The sequence below is a fragment of the Branchiostoma lanceolatum genome, chromosome 18, assembly GCF_035083965.1.
Source record: "Branchiostoma lanceolatum isolate klBraLanc5 chromosome 18, klBraLanc5.hap2, whole genome shotgun sequence".
Taxonomy (NCBI): domain Eukaryota; kingdom Metazoa; phylum Chordata; class Leptocardii; order Amphioxiformes; family Branchiostomatidae; genus Branchiostoma; species Branchiostoma lanceolatum.
In genome coordinates, this window is record NC_089739.1 from 8,238,595 (window position 1) to 8,262,922 (window position 24,328).

The 24,328-nt window shown below is 38.2% G+C and overlaps 1 protein-coding gene across 10 annotated transcripts in view; it reads left to right on the forward strand.

Moving 5' to 3' along the window:
• LOC136424382 (regulating synaptic membrane exocytosis protein 2-like) overlaps nt 1-24,328 on the forward strand; it is a 170,350-nt gene that overhangs the window by 16,409 nt on the left and 129,613 nt on the right. For 9 of the 10 annotated variants that reach the window (XM_066412957.1, XM_066412951.1, XM_066412952.1 and 6 more), the window contains exon 2: nt 13,285-13,311. The exons of the other annotated variant lie outside the window; for it this stretch is intronic. In XM_066412957.1, the coding sequence (XP_066269054.1) occupies nt 13,285-13,311 (27 nt within the window). The remainder of the gene's footprint in view (nt 1-13,284; nt 13,312-24,328) is intronic. 10 annotated transcript variants of the gene reach the window in all.

Genomic DNA, 24,328 nt, shown 5'->3' on the forward strand with positions numbered 1-24,328 from the left:
GTTAACGCTGCTCAGAAAATAATAGAATGCTAGGGTTGGTGAACATATGGCCAATCATGTATATCATAAAATCATAGTTTTTGTCATTCCGAAAATAAAAGTGCTCAAAATTAAATGATTTAAAAAAGATACCTCCTTTTATTGCCTAGTCCTGCTTATGCACGTACAAGCCCAGACCTGGCACAATATCTTTAAAAAAATAAGAAACCAAAGAAGAAGACAACTTGAATATTTGCAGATTCTAGACTTGAAAAGGCACCAATATATCGTGGAAGGTTAATAGACTTGTAAGCTGTGAAGACCTGATGTTTCTATAAACATTTCTGTTAGCATTTCTTTACTGAATTGCAGCAGTTCTGTGTCAATGACCCCTTTAAGACAAGTGTGTAAACAACATGCTTCTTTTGTTAAGGGGGACCAAGCTTGTGGTTACATTAGGGAGGGATCAGTATTTACTGTAAAGTCCTATCAGATGATGGGAGGTAAAATCATTATGTCTTCTAGCTCCCTGTTTCTGTTACAATAAAAAAACTGCAGTTACTGTAGATTTTGCAAGGCTGTTGTCATGAATGGTATAATTATAATGAAAAGATTCAGTTAAATTGCAAGGGGGAGCATTGCAAAGGCGCGGGATTCTAGCAAGATATTAGTATAGAGTTAAGTGCCCTCAAAAGGAAAGGATGGCTTCAAAATGTTCTCTCAAGAAATCTCCTGTGAATGTGGTTCAACTGTAAAATAAGAGATGAGGAAATTAGTAGAAATACTGGTAGAAAGTCCAGGAATTTGCATTGCATGTTCAGATATGGTAAAGTTTGATCCTAGATGGCCAGAAACATGGCGGAACTGTGCACCTGTATAGTGTAAGTCCTGAAAATAGGCCTTAGAGCAAACAAGCTTTTTACACTAGACTGGCCGTCATTTGCTTTAAGAGCAAATTCAGGATGTTTCGCCCATACTCCTCATGCAAGAAGTGGGCTGTCCCAAAATAACTCCTGGGCAAATCCAAGTTTCTGCATAATTTATGCAAATGAGGTCCTCATGAGCATAAGTTATGTCCAGGTGCTTTCACCTTTCCTACATGTACCTACATGTACAAGATGACATCCACAGCTTTTACAGTAAGGGGAATACAACATCATGCATAAATTATGCAAGTGAGGTCTCCATTAGCATATGTCATGGCCAGGCGTGTGCACCTTTCCTAAAGCTACCTACATCTCAAATATGACATCTGCAGGTTGTACGGTAAGGGAAATACAAGTTTCAGCATAAATTATGCAAATGAGGTCCTCATTAGCATAATTATTGGCCAGGTGCATTCACCTTTCCTAATGGTACCTACATCTTAAAGATGACATCCGCAGCTGTCACGGTAAGGGAAATACAAGTTTATGCATGAATTATGCAAATGAGGTCCTCATTAGCATAATTCATGGCCAGGTGTGATCACCTTTGCTAACGGTACGTACATGTCAAATCTGACATCTGCAGCTTTTCCGGTAAGGGAATTACAAGTTTAAGCATAAATCATGCAAATGAGGTCCTCATTAGCATAATTTATGGCCAGGTGTGTTCGCCTTTGCTAAAGGTACCTACATCTCAAAGATGACATCCTCAGCTTTTACGGTAAGGGACATACAACTTCATGCATCGATTATGCAAATTGGGTCCTCATTAGCATAATTTATGGCCTGGTGTGTTCGCCTTTCCTAAAGGTACCTACATCTCAAAGATGACATCCGCAGCATGTACGGTAAGGGACATACAACTTTATGCATACATTATGCGAATTAGGTCCTCATTAGCATAAGTAATTGTCAGGTGTAGTCACCTTTCCTATAGGTACCTACATCTCAAATATAACATTCGTACCATGTAACATAAGGTACATATAACTTTCTGTAATACCATTAGTAGAGGTACCCCCTGACATCTGCTTGGTTTTAAGTCCCAGACATGTAGGAGGGCTTATGTTACAGTATGACCTAGTTCTTGCTGGCCCCGACAGAAAATAACCAAAAATTGCATCAAAAAATTGCAAAATAAATCATTTTGAAGTAGTGTATGCCAAAAAAAATAATGGGGTCCTTTGGGTAAATATCCAATGCACAACTAAACCAAATTTCAGGTCCTCAGGTTTCAACACCACGGCACTGGAGGCCATCATGTGCGACTTTTGTCTGAAAATGACCAAAAAACCTCCATAAAATCATTTTAAAAACTTATATCAAAAAAATTTTAAAAGGGTCTAGGGGTATACACGTACTCTACCTGCATACCAAATTTCAGCTAATTTGGTCGACGGACGACCGAGAAGAAGCGATTTGAAGGTTTGACAGAAGAAGAAGAAGAAGGAGAAGAAGAAGGAGAAGAAGAAGAAACCTTACAAAAACAATATGTTTCGTTGGCGAAACATAATAAATAAACACAGCTTGTGATAATGGGGGCCATGTGGCCTTGTTTGTAGTACAAATTGGGGGCGTGGTTAACACCCAGCTGTGAAGGGGAGGTTCATTGTGAGGGGTAGGAAAGGGTGGGGTGGACAGTGTTAGGAGGTAAGGGGACAAATCAGCTGTGGTATAGATAGGGGTTAATAGGTGGTTATAGAGGGGAGATTCATTTCTGTCATGAAGGTACAGTCAAACCTAACCACCTGACCAGTGATGTACAGTCAAACCTGTACTTGTGACTTACTGTAACAGTGGGGTTCAAGCGCCACTAATTGACCAGTCTAACGGGTCTGTATCTTTTAGCCTAGCAGTTATGCTGTGCAGTCTGTGCGCTGGCGGGCCTGGGTTCGATCCCCGGGAGCCAGGAGACATGCTACTCGCCTCATGTGTTTCAGTGGTTCCCTGTCTATATTTACACACTGATAAGATCTTTTTACATTTTGTACAAAAACTGTCATGTAGTTACTTACTGTGTGCCAGAAAAGAAAAGCCTTCACCTTCAAGGGTCAGAGTTCAAATCTAAATATACATGTAGTTGACCTGGATTAACCTCTGTCAACACCTGTATCCTGCTGGAGGAAAGGAACACAAGAGCAACGACAGGTGTTTCTAATGGTAGACACAGTAGGACAGGTGTGCCGGTGTCTTTTGTGTGGAGGATAGAATATTTCGTGCTGTAGACACTGCTTAGCTTTACAAGCCTTTGTATCTTAGAAGTACATTTAAGGCTTGATTGATTGGAAATCAAACCTGTAACATCACTTGTTGAAAGTTTCATTTCATTTTGTGAGATTCATCTTTTATTGATACGTGTCATCACTGAATTCTTTTGCAACAGAAGTCAACCTTACCTTTTAAATTGAACGACTAGAAAAGAAAAGTTTCATGAAAACTTCAGTCAAATCTGTCTATACTAACCACTCAAGGGACTTGACAAAATGTTCACAGTAAGGTAGGTCGTTTATAGCTTTGTGGTCCATAGGAAAAATAGTATGAGGAACCATTTAAAAGTGGTTACGATGGCCTGGTGGTCCTTATGCAGAGGTGGTCACTAGAAGTCAAACCTGTACAACATGATTAGAGGCCTCCATTCCCCTAGATGGTGACTGCACTGCGAACTCGCTGCAACCTAAATTGGATGATTTCAACCCTTGATTTCATAATTGGAATATCATGCAAGATGAAAAAGTATGACTGAAAAGATAACAAAGCACACAAAGCGTTAAAAAATTTGTTTTTTAAATCTGTGAAATTTATTAAGCGATCTGTCGCAGTTTAGGTTGCAGTGCGATCGCAGGGAAGTCTCCGCCCCAGTGGAATGGGGGTTTAAAGGTTATAACTTTAGTGTAAACAGGCACTTGTTGCTATAACATAGCCTGCAATGTAAAGTTTACATAACATAACTGTTAAGATAGCATCTTGATAAGAAGACAAGGGGACGAGTGATTAGTGCGTTGTTTGCTGGTTGGAGACACTTAAAAAGACCAAACAATGTCTGTTGACCAAAGTGCAGTGTCTCAAGGATACACAACAATGTTGTAACATTCGTTCGTTTGTTCAGACCCTTATAGTGCCAAGTGGTACATAAGGCAGCAAGTTTCCTTGCTGTTTCAGTAGCAGGGTATATTCTTACAGAGAGAGGTTGCTCTTAAACATGCTTGAGGCACAGCCTCGAACATGGGACCCCCATTCAACGTCCCTTCCGAAAGACAGTGCAGCCCCAACGGAGATGTCCTGACCCCCAGACTAGGGTCTTCAAGTTACAATTGGAAATAGGAGCTCAACTGTTTGGCCGCTACCAGTTGAGCCTCAGGGACATTCTCAATGTTGTAACTGTGGCGGTATATAATACAGAAAGGACAAACCAAATATTTTGGACATTTCATTTCAATCATTTGCTGTAGATCTGAATCATAGCTGTGTTTATGAATATAAGAATATTTTTTGTAGGTCTGTTTTTATATACACATGGCATTCAGTTACCATTATAAACATATGTATGATTGTTTTGTGGATACTGTTTGCAATAAAGAATGGCTCAAGTATGATGGAATATTTCTGTTAGGGATTGCTGCCTCGGTTATTAGACGTTTACTGTTATTACCAAACAAATGGTTCATGATGTGTGTGTATATTATTAAACAAAACAGTAAAGCTTTGAAGTTATAAATGGATTTTAATAACTTTCAGTATAGTGGTAGATCTTTGCTTTAGGAAAGAGCAATTGATTGTTACATCCTTGTTTCTATATCTGTATGGGTAAATTGGGATATGCAAACTTTGCTATGGTAAAGCTCAATACACGGGTTCTCACAACGCTTTGCACTAAATTCAGGAGGATTGCTTACGTATTACTCTAAATTCAAGAAGGCAACCTTGTTACGAAGTACCTAGCTTTCCCTATGACTTATGGGAAATTAGAATAACTTGCCTACGGCTTATAAAAAGGGGCATGCAGGCCCTTATACATTGTTCAGGGTCTGCATGGGGAGTCTCAATAATGCTTTACCGTTGTTGAATTCAGAAGAACTCTCTACATCTTACGTTAAAATCAAGGAAGGCAATTACGTAAAATTTGGTCTCCTTGCTACGAATTACGTGAATATTAGGACGGCTTGCTCAATACATGAGGGTCTGCATGTGGGGTTTTCACAATGCTTTTCGCTTAAGTCTGGAGGACCGCCTATGTGTTTTGCAAAATTCAAGAAGGCAATTACACAAGATGTGACAACCTATTAAGTACCAAGCTTTCCCTCGGACTTATGTGAAAGTAAAACAGCTTGCATATAGGTATACCCCTTAAGAATGCAGACCCTCATACATTGTTTGAGCCTAGGCAGGATATATATTAAACGCAAGCATCCATAGCAAGACATAGAATATCTGTGTGACCTACTTCAGGGTGGGAACATCTATCTCCAGATGATCACCCACGGATCCCTCGCCACTCATAAAACCTGGGCAATAAGGAGAGCATGACAGTCGGCCATCCTTCATTTCTCAAGGCGTCGCAAGAACTTCTTGGGAGGAAAGCAGGGATGTTCCATGATATTTGGTAGCTGGTTACTGTAGATGTTGAGAAAACAAAGGTCAAGTTCGATAATGGGCCTCCTAGTGGCTTTCTACATTACTGCAGCAGAACTTCTGGTTTGGATATGTTGTATCCACGGTATATGACAGTTGGCGATCCTTCATTTATCAAGGCTTCGCAAGTATGTTCTTCGGAAAGAAGCAGGGCTCATCAAGTAACCAAAGTTAGATTCAGATTCAGCTTTATTTCTGATTGGCATTGCATGTGATATTCATCGAAAACAGAATAGCCAAAAATGAAGGGTAATAAGCAATTTTTTTTTTTACAGTTGAAAAAAAGAAGAAGTTTTTCTAAGGATTCTTTAGAATTTTCTGTCTGTAGGGACATGTCAGTGGGCTAGCAGTCCTGCCTGTAGAAGTATACCCTTCTACTGAAACAAGAAGGAAACTTGCTGCCCTATGTGCCACTAGGCACTACAAGGGTCTGAATGAACAAACATGCTAGCAACCCCTCCCTGTAAAACCATACCCTCCTACTTAAACACATTTTACATCAAGGAAACTTGCTGCCCTATGTGCCACTAGGCACTACAAATGAATGTGCTAGCAACCTCTCCCTATAAAGATATACCAGGCTACCGAAATAGAAAGGAAACTTGCTGCCCCATGTGCTACCAGTACTACAAGGGTCTGAGCGAACGAATGAACGAACAAATGTAGGAGACACGTCAACAATTTGATGTGGTATCCCTTCTAAGTCGTTTGTGGTCTGTCCCTAATGTCCGTCATTTATGCGTGTGGCGCATAACTAATCGGGTTGATCGTTGGGCTATATCCCGGCAATCCACCGCGGCAGCTGTGGCCCTGGCACTAATGCCGTGGATATAGGTCTCGCTGCCCAACACAGGTAAATCACAATAAGGCCGGTTGGCTGCCAGGTCCTGCTGTAAATCCTGATTGGCAATCGCAAGGTTTCCCAATCTGGGAGAGATGTGGGGTTTAGTAAAAGGCAACACATTGTTTGGGAGCCCATGTTGCTCATTTTCGTTATTAAATCTGTAATTTTAACTTATTACAAAGATATATATTAATCGATTTCATGTCATGAAGTTCAGATTTTTGGACGGACAGGGTGAAATTTTTGCCTGTCCTATCAAGCAAACTTCTCCTGTGACAGAGGGATGGGTCCTGGAGACAGCCTGCAGGCAACACAACAGAATGATCACTTTTAGCACTAGATAAAATTGAAGATAAACTTAAAGTTAAAGAATGTAAAATGTTTGTAAAAAAAAAAGACTGGTTGGCTCCCAGGCCGCGCTGTAAATTGTGATTGGCAAGATTTCCCAATCTGAGAAAAGAATCGGGGTTTAGTCAAAGGCAACACAATAAAACGATCACTCGGTAGCTTTTTTTAGAGCTCAAGTTGAAGTTAAAAGTAGTATAAAATGTTTGTCAAAATGAGTTGGTTGACGAAAAAATATTGGTGTTGCGCAAAAATTTGTGAAAAAGGCATCCAGGCACATTCAGTTGTCCAGATTTTGTTTTTGTGTTGGTTTTTAAGGTTTGCTTTAATTTTTTATTTTATATCCAATGAAGTTCTTTCATTGCCTTTTCCTTACCATAGCTAGCATCTGCTTTAGCCTCATGCAGTAAGATCATTATCAGTCATATATAAGTCTTAGAGATCTTCAACCAAAGAAATGGTATATACTAGATGTATGCATTAGGTTTCAGAGAAGATACGTGAACAGGACTTTTTAGTTTGAAATTTGGATGTATACATTTTGTATCACTCTATAAATTATAATTGCAAACTTGTCTGTATTTGTTCCTCTTCAATTTTATCCTGGACTGAACAATATATAGGAGCATGAGGGGATATTAATTCTTGTCAAAACAGTTTTCATAAGAAATACAAATATTTGTGTTAATATGTACTCCACCATAATTAAATGTAGCTATGATATTGTGCCTCATAATTTCTGCAAGAATTAATGATGTTACCGTTTAAAATTGGAACAAATTTTCTGTTACATCCGATTGCATGTGGGTATATTAGGCTCTACAGGAAGTTAGCTGTTACAAATTAAGTTGATAGATAGGATTATGAAAACTTAATGTTGTAGAGTAATGTGTATTTCTCCTGTTTCAATCAGTTGGTTTTCAATGTAGATTTTTTGACGAATAGTTGACATCTTAAATTAATGGTAGAGAAAAGTTCTGTTATCTTTGATGTCTTGGAATTAGTACTTGAATTTGAAAAAAAGAAAGATTTTATCCCTTGATGATCATGATATGATCTCTAAATTGTGCTTAGATGCTTAAATAAATAGATAACAAATATAGAAAAAAAAACTTGTTGAGTATGCTTCTCTTTTGTTTCCTTTAAAATCAATTCAATCAGGAATTCAGCCAAAGATGACAAAGTGTACAATTGGGTGATTTTGTGATGGTTGAGTTTTTTTAACAATTTTGTCAATTTCATTCAACAACCTTTTATTGACTAATTTCTCCAGTATTCATACATACTGCAAGTTTAGGTGGCACATTTTGCAGCAACTGGCTTGTGAAACTGTATGATTCTTACCACTATTGACAGCTTTTAGGGATAATGAAAAAACAGCTGAATTAAGAGACCAAACTGCTTTAAACATTGGTTGCGAGTAATTGAAAAAACAATGTATAAAATGTTTGTATGGCTATTTGTATTCCAGAGGGAAATTTGCTCATCTAAGTAGAAAACATGAATCTGGAGTCACCATTCTTTATTGTACCTTTGAGTGCTGTATATACTTGGGGCACAGTGAAAGTAGTGGACTGTTTGTTACAAGCATCATCATAAAGTTACTGACCTTGTTTAAGAATTCAGACATTGTTGAGAAAAAAGAAACATAAGCAAGTTTTTTCTTCTTCGAATTTGTCAGCAATATTAAACAAGTTGAAAAGTAGAAATTTTAGTGGTTGAGAAATTTTTTGTGAAAATTTAACTTTTTATTGCTATTGTGAGTACTAAGGCAATGTTTTGAAGATGTACTTGTTGGCCATTTTGTAGTTGTACATCATACACAGGTTTTTTTTGAAGAGGGGAACAAGGGTGCTGCACCCCCATTCCCTGATCATGCATCCCCAGAGTACTCCCTTATCATTGGTGCAGATCCTTGGCAAGCATGACATTCTGATTTTCCAGGGATGCTACTAGACAAGGCAGTGGGTTTGGATTTATCTGAAATTCTAGAGCTGACTTATATTCAGTCAATTTAGACTTGTAATAATTGCATGTAGTAGCTGTCCCTTTTCATGGAGGTCGTGTGGCGCAACAGCTGAGCATTCGGCTCTGAACCAAGAGGTCCTGAGTTCGAACCCTACCATGTCACCGATCTTGTGCCCTTGGGAAAGGAACTTAACACGACCTTCCTCACTTCACTCAGGTGTAAATGAGTACCTAGCCTAGGTTAGGGATGTCCCTAAGGATAGAATGTTAAATGGAGGTCCCGTGTTTGGGGAGAGTCATACCCCATGCACGTTAAAGAACCCTCCACACCTTTCGTAAAAGAGTAGGGGCATGCCCCGGTGTGATGGTCCAAAACCTTACAGTTGGTTGACCGGATACAATACATGCCGATGCTTCGGCAGATGGACAGTACGGAAGAAGAAGTGATGTGAAGGCGTAGTCTACTTGACCCAGCCCGCCTGGGTGTCTCATCTAACAGAATTGATCCAGAGTTTAATCGGGGGGGGGGGGGGTGGGGGGGTTTAGGGGCTTACTGGTGATCCCATGACAGTCTAAGGGATTATAGTGGGTTGTCCAGAACTGCCCTCCCAACAAATAGAGCTGCCAGCAGCAAATTTGGAATATAATGAAATAGAATGATCTTTATTTGTGCATTCTTGTCTTCATGGGCTAAGTGCAGTAGGTGCTATTACATGAAAGACTTAAGGTAATATATCATTACTTGTAAGTTGTAGACTGAAGTGTTTATTGTAAAGTTTTGAGCTTTGATCGAACAAACAGGAGAAACTTACCATGAATTTACCAACACAGATGAGCTTTCATTCCAATTGTAGAAGTGTACAGTTATTAGTGAACAATTGGAGAAAAAAACCCACTATATCTATTAGTTTACATGTATTTTCCTCCTTCTCTTCGTGATGGGAGGGGTGTAAAACCAAGAATAGAGAAAAAGTGTTCAAAGAGTGAAAAGTTCAAACCTTATTTTTCGATTTGGTTCAGAGGGGGACATGATGTTGTTGATGAAAAATTGTTGAGAAATGAGGATAAGAATAGATAAAAGAAACTTATCAAGGCTTTTGCTGTCACACACCCGTAGTGCCAAGAAAGTGAAAACCTTCACCAAAGCGAAAACCTTCACCAAGGCAGTATTCTATACCTTAACTAAATTTTATAATGGTTCAAAACTCATGGAAATCCGTTGTTCCTTTGTTCAGTTATCCTCCTTAGAAGATTTTCACAATAACGCCCCTGCAGTTCCAGAGCAAGCTGCTAGGGGGCCCAAACCTACACCACTTTTTAATTACATCACCAGCTATCTGCCACCAAAAAAACAAGACCGTAGCACGTCCAGGTCAAAAGATACAAAAATTGAAGTTCTGCTGCAGTACCAAGGTCACATACCAGGGGGCCCAAAATCGACCTTGAATTTTGACTTCACAACACCCGCCCACATACCAAATATCATTGTAATCCATCGAGAGGTTCTTGAGTTATGCTGACTACAGTAGTCTGGAAACACATACACACACACACACACACAGACAGACACACAGACACGCCAAAAACAATACCTCCATTTTTCATGGAGACAAAAATCTATCTGCTACCAAGTCTAGCTGTAGGTCAAGGCTTCACAACTCACACGCACAATCAAGATTCATAACACTATTGTTTGGGGTTGGGACTGGAAATATTGCATGGAACAGAAAATTTGGGATGGTTCCAAAACGGGAGAAGATCAATGGTGAACCATATGTATGCAGAGATTGGTGCCCCATTGGTAGGTACTTGCCATGGGAGGCATGTGCAATGTAATATTATGTATAACGCCTTTTTCTTAGATCAAAGCAGCTGTAGAAGTTGTGGAGATTGTATATATTCATGAATACAATGATACATCTATGAATCAGCAGACTACAAAATTTCATTCAGATCATAGACTAAAAGCAAAAGGAGCTGAACAAATCATACCAGCAGATAGAGCTTACATATTAGTTATCTTTGACTCACCAATAGAAATCTGGAAATAGACTTTCATTTGATCTTCACCTGAAAAAAAACTTGCCCCGGCCTCAACTATGATACATCTCTGAATCAGCAGACTGCCAATATTCAGATCTTAAACTAAAACAAACTGAACCAATTTTTAAGCAAACGTTGCCTTAGTTTGTATCACCCAAAGAAATCTGGAAACAGAATTCTGTTCTGATCTTCACCTGAAAACAAAGTTGCCCCGGCCTCATCAATGATACATCTCTGAATCAGCAGACTGCCAATATTGAGCTGACCTCCCTATCAAAAGGATGAATCACGATCATGTGACCACGCCACATCTGTGAGCTGTGATGAGAATGAGTCATCTGACGGGGACCGTCCACAAACGACTGTGGGGGAGGGTCTGGTTTAAACACTTTCATTACAACCAGGCTAGGGTTGTCTCCAGCTTTAATTCTTTTTCTGTCCCACTCATTGTTTGGGAGCCCATTTAGTTAATTTTTGTTGTTAAATCTGTCCTTTTAGGTTTATGAAATACATTTTTATCAAATTCATATCATAATGTTCTGATTTTTTGGACGGATGGGGTGACATTTTTGTCTGTCCCAACAAGCGAAGTTTTGTCAGAAAATTTGAACCTGAATGGGAAAATTGACCAGATCCGGTGATAATTGTTATCAAAGATCATATCAAGGTGGTGTTGCATCATTATTCCAATGCTTAGGGAGAGTCCTGTGACACACCCTTTGTAATAGGGACAATATAATTGCTTTCTTGTTGGTGGCATTCAGAAATATTTAAGATGAAGTTCAAAATGGAGAAAAATACAAATTCAAAGGTAGGACTGTCCGCTAATAATTTTATCATATGGGCAGAGCTTTTATAAGAAACCTTTGTAAAACTAAACTTGTTTTGCTTTCTTCTTTATGGCATATTCGGATTTAGGATAAATTTAGAAATTCACAAAATGCTTATTTCAAGGTACTACCATTCATATATAGCTTCTGCATTTAGCCCTAATGGGGCATGAATATGTAATAAACTCCATTGTCATTGTCATAAGAGATTGTGTTGGAGGGGATGAAATTCAAAATAAAGAAATGAAAGGTGTGAATCAAGTACATGAAAATGACTTTCACCAGAAATTTAGAACAATTCAGGTGTTGCTGTAGCTCAGGGTTGGTGTGTAAAATTTTGATGAATTAATTAGCAGAATTACTTAAATTTGGAAATGGGTAAGGTGGTACCGAGATTACAGCAAGGTGGTGCAACACTATTATTTCATCACCTAGGGAGAGCTCTGAAGTACCGATGTAGGATTTTACCCACTTAAGTGGCACACACATCATCGTATCATCTTTTATCTGATATTCTTTATCAGATTTTCATCCCTAACTTATATAATGGAGGTTACATTGAAAGGACAAGGTCATTTTAGATTTTAGCACTGGGCAACCTGAATTTTACCCAGGTTGCCTTGAGTAAGGTACCATAGCTGAAAGCATATTCACTCAGTTGCTGATCTTTCTGTGATATTGTGTTGTGATTTATAGTTTTGCATTGTATTTTAAATTTGATGATTGAATTCTAGACAGAGAGAAAGACAAGTTTTACCTGATACATACATGTTGACTTTTGGACTGGTATACTTTTTAAGCATTGAGATTTGAACTGTTAATGTATGTATGTTGTGCTAATGTTGTGTTGTATTGTATTGTATTGTATTATATTGTATTGTAAAAATATTGTATTGTATTATAGTGTATTGTAATGTTTTCCCCCTCGACCACTAGAAGATTTATCTCGATAAATGCAAGCTAAAAGTGTACAGAAATGAACTCAAACTCGACTCATTTGATATTCCACTATGATAATACACACCACATGTTTACTGCTATACCTGTGCAAATGTGTTTGTTTGTAAACTATTGTGTATACCTCTGCATGGATGTGTTCACCAACATGTCAGTCATTCGTAGGGCTGTGTACCAACACACTGTACCTGTAACAGTAACCTGTGCCTATACCTGTACCAGTACCTGTACCTGTACCTGTAAAATTGTTTAGGTACAGGTACATGTATACCTGTATCTGAACAAGCAAAAACATCAGTGGATACCTTTTTTTTAGACTAAAGAAAGGTAGATCCTGTCTCAATTATGACAATTTTGCACTTGAAATTCTTGGAAACTTGCAAATACTCTTTCAGATTAAAGATACCACTAAAGCAGATTGCTACAATGTTGTACATGTATATAAATGACAAAGAATTGGCCAAAATTGATTAGGTACTTTTTTAAGGACCTGTGCCTAAACCACTGTACCTGTATAAGTACCTGTACCTGAAACGTTTTAGATACACAGGTACAGGTCTAAATGTCTGTACCTATACCTCAGTACTTGAGATTTTCTAGATACAGAGTTACAGATCTTAACCTCTGATCTGTACCTGTACCTGAGGAGTTTTGAGGTACTCAGCCCTAATCACTTGTTTGTTCTCTTTGCTGTTGTGCTTGCACTCATTCATTCGTCTGTTCACACTGTCCCTCCTTCATTCCATTGCTGCCTGGACCCCAGGCCCGACCAAGAACAAGAGAATGCTGGGTAAGAACCTCTCCCTTCCTCTGTAGAACTTGTAGTGACCTTGATGTCGAATTAATGACCTTGACGAAATTTACACACTGACTCCACTGAGCTTTGAAACGTAAATTCAAACATCTAAAAGTAATGAGTAACATATTTGCATCTAGCATTAGTTGTAGAATTTGTAGTGACCTTGATGTCAAATTTATGACCTTGAAAAATTGGCACACTGAGCATTTAAGCCTAAATTTGAACAGCTAAAGTAATAGATGCATTTGCATGCTGTGTGTTTTAGTTTTAGGCCTTGAAGTGACCAAATTGATGTCCTTTAAAAGATTTATAAACTGAGCATTTAAGCTTATGTACATTCTAAAACAAAATTAATCAGGAGTTCTAGTTGTAGAACATGTTGATATAATTTGACCTTGATATTCAAATTAATGTCCTTGATGAAATTTACACCACTGTGAATGTAAGTTCATATTCAATAAGGAAAAGTTAAACCAGTAGTTTTAGTTGCTTGTAGGAATGATAGATTGAAACTGTTTTTATGAAAGTGTGGTAAAATTGCTTTGAAAATGCATTTCCTAATTGACAAGGCTCTTTTCTTAACTGAATCAATTGACATGTTATATATGCAAAATGTTTTTTATTTATTTTGAAATTTCAAAAGTCTTTTGTGTTTAGATTCATGATCATCATTATCATTTCTGTAAATTTCAATTTTTGTTTAAAGCTGCATTACATAGAAAGTCTTTACTTTAAAGGATTCAGCAACAATGTGTGAAATGTTAACAATTTTAAAGTGGCATGGCTTTATTTCAGCAAACCCTTTAATGCCTTATTCCAATTTCATAGTAGCCAAAGTTTGACAAGGATGAATTCTAACAATTCAGGCCAAAGTCCCAAAATTTTCTCAAATCACCAACTGGTCGGCAAAGTTTTTGCTTTACTCTTATTTGTATGATTTATGTTAAACTTTCCTTCATTTTTGTTCTGTCCTCCTTCATATCATTCCTGAAACATTATCTTTGTTGGACACATTTCACCACACTGTCATTGTATGTTTTACTGACAATGCAAGTCATTATGCTGTATCAGGGTTGGACATGTTTATAGAATTCCTTTGCCCTACAGGGCAAGTAAAATACAGATATATATCACTAGCCCAAAATTTAGATGACATATTTCTATGCTTCTTACTTGCAGAAAGGAAATTTCTATTTTTCAGTAAAAAAGTATTACACTATTATACTGATGTGCCAAATTTCTCAATTTTCCAATGTGGGGTGTCCAATGAATTGTATTGGCCTGATCAGGCAGTACATGAGAACATTCACTTGCCCCATCAGTGGTTTTACCTACAGGGGAATAGGGCCAATGGGCTTGTCCAACCCTCTGTATCAAGAATATGTTTGAGTGTTTTGTTGTAATTCTTGTTTTGAAAATGTAGAAACTGCAGTTTTTTTACTCTTTTTAACCACCTTAGGGAAAATGTTAGTTATATATGCTCAGAGTGAAAAGGATATATAGGGAGTAGACTCAATCCATTATGTATATAGTATGAGTTTACTGGTAAGATTAGGCTTGGTGTTTTGTCCATGTCCTTTTTGCTTGCTGCTGTTCACCTTTGATCCACTAGAGGGCTCTGCTGATGTTCCAAGAGCATTGCTGTTTGTTCCATGTATTTCAAACTGCTTTTCTTCTTGAGAGAATTGCCTCTGAAAAAATAAGACAAATGTTAAAGACATTTGTGAAAGTTGATATCTTGATTTGATGGAAAGACAGATTTCAAATTTTTGCACCAGCTTTAGGTATATGACATGTCTAAAGTGAGGACAATGAAGACAGTGCACATGTAGTTAAAATGAGCTTGAAAATTGTCACAATTTTCTGATCATGATCATTTGTTGTAGTGTTATGTTATTTTATGTTGGGGTTCTCTCCCCAGGATTCATTGAAAACTGCCAGTAGACGTCATGTATATCCCAGTGAGATGGATAAACTGAAAATTTAACATGCAGTTTGGTGGCAAAATGATAGGAGGTGCTGTACTTGTGTTTGGTCAAAAATCAGTCAGAAGAAATGGATCACTTTCCCTGCAGTTCTGTTATGATAAGATAGGGGCACATTTGCCAAGTGCAGCAGCCCTACAATGTTGGTGGGGAAGTTGAGGTGAATATTGATAATGAAAATGGTAGGATAGCACAAGGAGAAAAAAGGAAAACTGCGGCAGAAGATTTTTGTACAATTATAATCCACACCGGTCCATTATTGTTGCATTTTTCAGAAGTAGATATTGTGAAACTTTGAATCAAAATGTAAAATACTTCCTAGATGTTGGCAAAATGCATTGACAGGACTGTTTCACACGGCATGAAATAATGAATTTACAGAAAAATAACAACAACACATTGGCCTGTTGTTGATATCTTTGAAACTTGAAACTCTTTGTGCATGTGTGCACTGATTACCTGCAGATTTATCATAACACATTGCAGTTCATTTGAATTGTAAACAGGACATTCTACCATTATGTACTTCTAACCAAGCACAAGAGGATAACAAAAGGATAGCAAGCCGAAAAATGCACCACCTTGGCACAAAAGAATATATGTAAGTGGTGGTTTTTAGTTCACAGTTGAAACAAGGGGGTTAGGTTGCTAAACTAAACACCAAAAAGCCGAAAAATGCACCACCTTGAAACAAAAAAATTATGAAAGCGATGGTTTTTAGTCCGCAGTTGAAACAAGGGGTTTATTGCTAAACTAAACACCAAAAAGCCGAAAAATGCACCACCTTGAAACAAAAGGATTATGCAAGCGGTGGTTTTTAGTTCGTAGTTGAAACAAGGGGGTTAGTTGCTAAACTAAACACCAAAAAGCAGGAAAATGTACTACCTAGACACAAAAGAATTATGCGAGAAGTGGTTTTTACTTCGCAGTTGAAACAAGGGGGATAGTTGCTTAACTAAACACTAATGTAAGCCAGAGAACTGCCGCCCCATGGCCTCCTCTGCTCCCAGTGCAGGCGAGTCCTGGGGGATGAGGGATTGACGACCCTAAATGTTTGATGAGTCATGTAAGTACATGGTTCCCGTGGCTGCCCCGGCACGTGACTCGCCTGCAAATAACGGATCAGGAAATTAACGACTGGGCGCCACATTTTTTGTAGCCTGGAATCTATTCTATTAGTATTATAGCTCCGGTTTTGTCTGGTCCTGCTACCTATTGAAATGTTTGGTCCTTCACTTTGCTGTATTTTGGGAATCAAATATTTCTAAGAGGCAGGGTGATGGGGATTGAGCCTTGCTGCAAACTACATTTTTGTAGCCTGGAATCCAGCCAATCATACCTCCAGTTCGCTCCTCTGATTGCTTCACTGCAGAATACATGTAGTATGACCCCCATTCCTATGGAAATACTTGGTTCCGTGCTTCCTGTATCATTTCAGGAATTAAATACTTCCAAGAGGCACCAGTATTGCAGTTTGAACTTCTGATTGCTTGTTCAAACCTGTTACTATGCTGTTAAGAGGACTTTTTAATTTTTTGTTTTGCTGTCAAAGTTCTGTTCATACATTAATGTAGACCCATTTGGACATGAGAGCTAAGCAACTATCCATGTAAATGTTACATTATTTTGACTTGAAGTTGGATCTTATAACCACTGAAGTTTAAGCACCCTGGAAAGAACCACTTGAAATGTTTTACTGTGATATTTCTGTCCATGCATTAATGTAGACCGTATTAGGTATGAGAGCAAAACAATTATCCATGTAAATGTAACATTTGCTTGACTTGAAGTTGGCTCTCATACCCACTGACTTTCAGCACTCTGGAAAGGACCACTTGATGTGTTTTGTTGTGATATTTCTGTCCATACATATAATGTAGGCCATATTGGGTATGAGAGCTAAGCAACTATCCATATAAATATATCATTATTTTGACTTGAAGTTGGCTGTTATAACCTACTTAAGTTTCAGCACCCTGGAAAGGACCACTTGAAGTGTATTGCTGAGATATTTCTGTCCATGCATTTATGTAGACCCTATTAGGTATGAGAAGTAAGCATTTATCCATGTAAATGTAACATTTTCTTGAGTTGAAGTGGGCTGTATTAGCCACTGAAGTTTCAGGGCCCCAGAAAGGATCACTTGAAATGTTTTGCTGTGATATTTCTGCCCATACATATAATGTAGAACTTATTAGATATGAGAACTAAGAAGTTATCCATGTAAATGTGGCTCTCATAACCATTGAAGTTTCAGCACCCCGGAAAGAACCAGTCTTACAAGGCTTTATGACATGACCATATATACAGAATGGGTGTGGTTGGATGTATCAAATAATACCTTGGATTATGTCGCAAGTATTCAAAATTTACGTCAGTATAAATGTAGCAGTAATAAGATATGAACGAGAAGATAGTGGATCATATTACTAGAAACAAGATCGAGTTACAAAGGCAGTTTGACTTGACTGATAAAGGCTTGTAGAGAAGAGAGTACGAAATACCTTATTATTCCCCTTTGTAAGGAACTGCCTTTAAGTAATTTCATGTTACCTAAAACACAAATTCCCTGTAGGTACCTTAATTAGCTAACAAAAGAGTACAGTATTTAACAATGTCTATGATACATTATAGACATTATCTTTTAAAGCACTTACACCGCAGTGTTCAATCAAGTGCGTTAAAATTGCCTGTAGTAAATGTAATACTAATAGAGAGACTGGCCTATTTTTGCTGTGCTGCCCACTCTAAGGACAATTGTAATGGCTAAAATATATGCCTCTAAGGGTGGGTCCGGGTCTCCAACGAATGTTTTCTACCAAATTATCCTCGTTCAATGTAAGCACTACAGGGAAGGGTCAAGGATAGGGCCATTCGTTATCTGAGGGGAGCTCAGAAGGGGATTTGATGTTTCCGAAAACCACTTACAAGCCGCTGATTAGTATTTTGATCTTCGACATGAAATGGATTTTCATTAATGATTAGAAATCAATTTAGAATGGCTTTGCAGCTGATGAAAAAGTTTTTGAAAATATAATCAAGATAAAATTTTGAACATAATGCACTGTTTTGCTGTTGTACATTCATTCCTCAGACAGGCTATCACAGAGTATGAATAGTTTATGACTCTTTGTTGACTCTTAAATCTATTATCAAGGCCCCCATCATCCCCGACCCAAACAAATAATGATGGGACTAGGGAAGTTGAAGATTAAGTCTTGGGCCCCAAGGGACAATTTTCATGTAAACGGTTACCAATGCATATGCCACCTTTTCTTCATTTTTAAGGTACAGTTGTTTGCTGTAAAGATAGTCTAATACTCCTGTAGCTTTTCCATCAGATGGTAAGAAGGGGGTAGATAGATTAACTTGTACTTGTTGACACACCTATTTTCTTTGATTCCCTTCCCTTCCCTTCCCCAAGACACAGACTACAGTTTAGGTACTTTTGGAATGAATGTTTTTTTTGTCTTATTCAACCTTGACTTTCTATGTTACTTACTAGATTTTCCCCTGCGTAGACTGTTACAGCCGAGATAATTGTCGTTCCGGGGATTTCCTTTCTCTGTCACTCCTGCAATCAATATGAAGAGCTTTAGCAAAATCCCCTACAGGACTCGAAATACTGGGTGCATGTGCACTTTTGTGCACCCATAATTGAAGCCATGCACCTGATTTTGGCTGTGGGTGCACCAGTGCACCCAGATATTTTTTGTAGCTTATAGGGTAAAGGTACTATTGTACATTGAAGTTAGCTATAGAATTACAGATACCGTTTAGTTCTTATGAGATGTTATCGAGGCAGTAGGGTTTGTAATCATATCTTGATGATTTCTACTTTATTTCATGTATCACTCATTCACTCACTCACTCACTCACTCACTCACTCACACTCACTAACTCACTCACTTACTCACTCACACTCAATCACTCAATCACTAACTAAATCCTCTTCTATGTTTATTGAACTGTTATGTTATGTTTTATATTTTCTGTTGTGTCCAAATTTCTTTATGTGTGCACCTAAATTTCCAAGTAAGCTGCACCAGTGCACCTATTCCCAAATCTGCATCTCGAGCCCTCCCCCAGCTTGTTTGTATGCTGATCAAGTAGGTGGCAGTCAGTCCTTTATTGATCCTGCCTTAAAAAGGATCCATCTAGCTTCGGTGTCGTTCATTTTAGAATCAATTTTCTCAGCTGCAATCAGGGCAAGCGTGAGAGGCATGGGTGGAATGGCAGAAACGTGAGGTCCATTCTGCCATTTGCAGGGCAGGAGCACTGTTGACCTCATATCGTGTTGAGTAGGTCTTAGTAAAATGGTCTTACTTTGGTTTGAAGTCATCTTAGGATGTGCAATAAGGTATACTTGACCCAGCTGGCTAATGTACACTTGTTTTTTTAAACATAGAAGGTTATGTTTGTTGACTGGTCAAGTCCCTCTAACTAGGAACATATAATATTGTCAGCATAACATGAACAAGGCTTAGTGGATAGCTTTCATAGCTATCCAACTGCCAGATTTTCGACATACCTTCGCTGTCTCCAGCTTTAGATTTTTCCATCCCACTCATTGTTTGGAAATCCATGTTGTTAGTTTTTGTTGTTAGATTGCATTTTTAGTTTATGAAAATACATCTTCATCAATTTCATGTCCCGAAGTTCAGATTTTTGAATTTTTCCCCCCCGTCCAAGCAAGCGAATTTCCATCCCGGGAGTTGAAGTTATGTGAATGAAATCTAAGAAACAAATTAAAGGTTGCGTTAATTGCAGTGAGGCACCTAACGTCATTAGCGATGCCCTGTGCGAGGACAGTCAGGAGATATGATTCCCCCGGCCATGACACGCGCTCCCTTGTCCTTGCTGTAGCAATAACTCCAAATTACTGTGGCAGGGTTAAACCCACGAGAACGTAATGGGTTGGCAAACTCAGATTGATATGCTGTTTCTATTTGGATTGCTTGGAGTTCTTCTACCATGCTCATATACTTAAGATTCTGACACTGGTCAATATGAAGCTGCAACAAGAATAAGTCTACTGCATTTAATCAATGCAAAGCTTTAAGAAGAATAAGACTATTGCATATAATTACTTTTTCAACTCGCCCATCCTGATTTATATCAGTCCAACGGTCACAGTTTTCAATTTTTCCTTTTTCAAATGCCCTCTCTTACTTCCGTTCATTTCTTTTTCTTCCTACCACTTGTATTTTCTCCACCATTATGACAATGAATTGCAAAACATTCTTTACTTGCTACTTTCTTAATTTCTCTCTGTCCTTCCGCAAAATGAAAGATGTGTCAACTAGCATCACATGTGATTCTACTGGCATAGTTTTTCATTACATAAGTCAAAATGTATTGCATAACTTGAAAAGTCAACACAATATACTGTCTTGTTGTACCTGCAGTTTTATTGGATAGAGTTCAGGTGATAGATCATTGCACTGTCACACTGTTCTGGATGCAATGGCTGGTAATAAAGTTTTGATTAGGCAAAACCAAGTGAATAACTTGTTTCTCACTTATTTCAAAGAAACTGTCTTAACTATATACATGTATTCTTGGGGTTGTAATGAAGTGTTAATTGGCCATACTGAAGTACTGCACATGTATGGAGGAAGGAAGCTGTTCTTGCTATAGAATAGTGCCATATTCAAGGTGTTTAACCTTTCAATAATCAGTGTATTTGTATAAAATGATATATATAATATAACCAAGTTGTTCATGTATTAAAAGTAGTTGATGATGAGATTTTAGGGACCTTTAAAATGTACTGTTTTACACAAAGAAGTAATGATGCCTCCCTGCTCCCTTATGCTTGCTCTCCATATTGGGAAGGAACTCTTAAATTTGATATGCAAAACAGTATTATATAATAAGATTTGTTTTATGTCTGTAAACTGTTGTACACTGCAAAGCTTTTGCCCTTGAAAACCCAATTAGTAGATTGCTAAATGCTCTTCTCCTTAAATGAGACTGTTTTTCCTTATCAGCCTTTTGCGTACAATAGCTAGAGAACTGCTTTCCCTCCATTCCCCCACCTCTTGTCTGATGTACTTGGCAGTGTCATACGTCTGGCAAACTGCTGGGTTACGGGCTCCGCAGTTGCCATGGTAACTGATAGGTGGGAAAATGAGCTCGCTGGCAGGGCGTGATAACGCTCGCTGCGGTACGTGCCTGGATTACTAGTGCAAGGATTGGTCATGGCTATTTTCTTAGAGCTCTATTCCCTCATCGTTGGGCGGATTCTTTTGTGGTGGTTGGTCCTTCAGACCCTTGTGGTGCCTTGTGGCGAATAGGGCAGCAAGTTTCTTTGCTGTTTTTGTAGCAGGGTATATTTTTACGGGGAGTGGTTGCTAGCCCTTCTCCTTTTTGTACCGTTACATGAGCTGAAAATGTCTGTAAGGGCTTTCCGTCCTGTGCTGTTTCCAAAAATGAAGTCAAATTTCAAGATACTGATTTTTTTCAAATCAGCACTTGAAATTAGTCACTTGTCATTTTCTTCATTTTTTTTTCCTTTTTACTTACAGTTAACCTATGGGCAAGACTTTGCAATAAACTTACTACTATTGTATATTGTGATGAGTCTCAGATGTCAAGAACATAAACTCAAGAACAGAAATTTGTCTCAGAAATTTGATATGCTGCCCCGCATAGGGAATCGTTACCGACTGAGCCTGCTAGTGAAAAGTGACATGTGATTGCTCAATCTATTGATCACTAAACGCTCTTGAATTACAACGAGGGCGACTTTGACATTTCGAGGCTTATGCTAAGTAGGGGGGATAGATATTCCTCCTTTGTGTGCGGTCCACAATGACGCATTTTCAAATTTGCATTTGAAAGTATTCATTTGTCTCAATTTATTGTTTTTTGTCCTTGTTACTTGCAATTAGCTCTCAGGAAGGTATTTGCAATAAACTTACGATTATTGTCATCAGTCTAAGCTTATGTCAAACTGACAGCACAAACTTTCACAAGCAAAAATTTGTCTCAGAAATTATGATCACTTATCATTGTTTTGATTTATCCTTATTACTTGTAATTAGCCGTAAGGTAAGAATGTGCAATAAATCTATGACAATTGTCATCAGTCTACGCTTATGTCAAACTGACAACACAAACGTTCACAAGCAAAAAGTTGTCTCGAAAAATTGTGATCACTTATCATTGTCTTAATATATTGTTTTTATCCTTATCACTTTAAAGTAGCCTTCAGGCAAGTATCTGCAATAAACTTACTATCATTGTGATCAGTCTAAGATGTGAGTCTTACAGCACAAATGTTCACAAACAAAAATCCTTATTACTTGTAATTAGCCTTTAGGCAAGAATTTGCAATAAATTTATGATCATTGTTATCATTCTAAGCTCATGTCAAACTGACAGCACAAATGTTCACAAATTTGTCTCAGAAATTTGATATGCTGCCCAGCATAGGGAATCGTTACGTGCGGAGCCTGCTGGTGAAAAGTGACCTGTGATTTCTCAAACTATTGATCACTAAACGCTCTTGAATTACAACGAGGGAGACTTTGACATTTCGAGGCTTATGCTAAATAGAAGGGTTAGATTTTCATCCTTTGTGTGCGGTCCGCGATGACGCTCTTGACGGTAATACCGAGGTAATTTCCGGACCCTTCTAAGATGTCTGATATTGATGAGAAGCGAGGAAACTCTGAGAGCCCCTCTTAACAACTCAAACGTCTTGCTGTAATCAGTTCCTGACACGGACAAAGTCACCTTCAGTAAGATTAGAACAGAGGCGCTGAAAGTGAAAACTTAAGCTGGAGGAAGGACACAGAGATAATGTTCAAATCTCTTGTTTAGAAGGTTCAGCATCAGAAAGTCAGGAGTAGCTTTTTAGGATATCTGTTAGCCAGGAATTAAGGCCACTAAGATGCGGTGATGGAATGAAAGTCAATGCTGGCTAGATGATAGCCCATATTTTGGCTTTCTTATAGAATCTTGAAGTTAAAGTGAAAACTTAAGCTCGAGGAAGGACACAGATGATGCTCAAATCTCTTGTTTAGAAGGTTTGAGGTCAGTCGTTCAGAAATAGAATCTTGAAAACCTTTCAGGAAATCTTTTACCCGGAAATTATGGCCACTGTATATGAAGAGGTGACAGTCTGAAAGTCAATGTTGGTTATAATAGATGTTACAAAATAGCCCATCCATTACCTAGTATCAGCTTTCCTTTCGAACAGACTGTCTTGTCCATTGAAAAATTCAGTGACACCCATTCTTATTCCATATTCCACATCTCAGCAGGAAGTTCCACGCTAACAGCTTCTTTCCAAGAACTACATCTTTATGGAACAAGCTTTCTCATGATTGCTTCCCTGATGGGTATAATCTTAAACTTTTCAATACATAGGTGAACAAACGTCTGTCATCACAATCCAGTTAGTGTAACCCAAAACACTTGAGTGGCTCATAATGAGCCTTGCAAATTGTTTTGTCACAGTCAGTGGTAAAATGAAGTACAGTAAATAAAAAGTTCAGATTGAATAAGGGCAATAACCTGAGTGGGAGTTTAACCCGGTTAGCACAGATTGGAATTGGATCTTTATTATAAATGACTTTGCTGATACTGTAAATGAATTTAAGTTTGCGTTGTTTTTTATTTTAGGGTATGGGGAAAATGGAGTGTTCGCGGTGGTTTTAAGTTCGCGTTTGAAACAATAGTTGCGCGACAGTCATAGGTGGGCAAAAAAGTTTTGCGGCGGTTTTAAGTTCACTCTGAAGAGTTCACAGGAAAAACTGTGAACATAAACCACAGCAAACATTTATGCATTTGCAGTAACATTGCTGTCAATCACTGTCAAACCCCGCCTTATTAAAGCACGATTATTGAAGAACCTCCTTGCAGAGAATTGCAATCGGCACCTTGAGGGTTCTTAGTATTCAGAAGGATGTCGTATTAAAGCTCTTGTGACTGATGAGTATTGATTGTCTATAGTCAATTACTAAGTGTCTTCTATTATATAAACATTGCTGTCTGACGTTTGCGTCATCAGT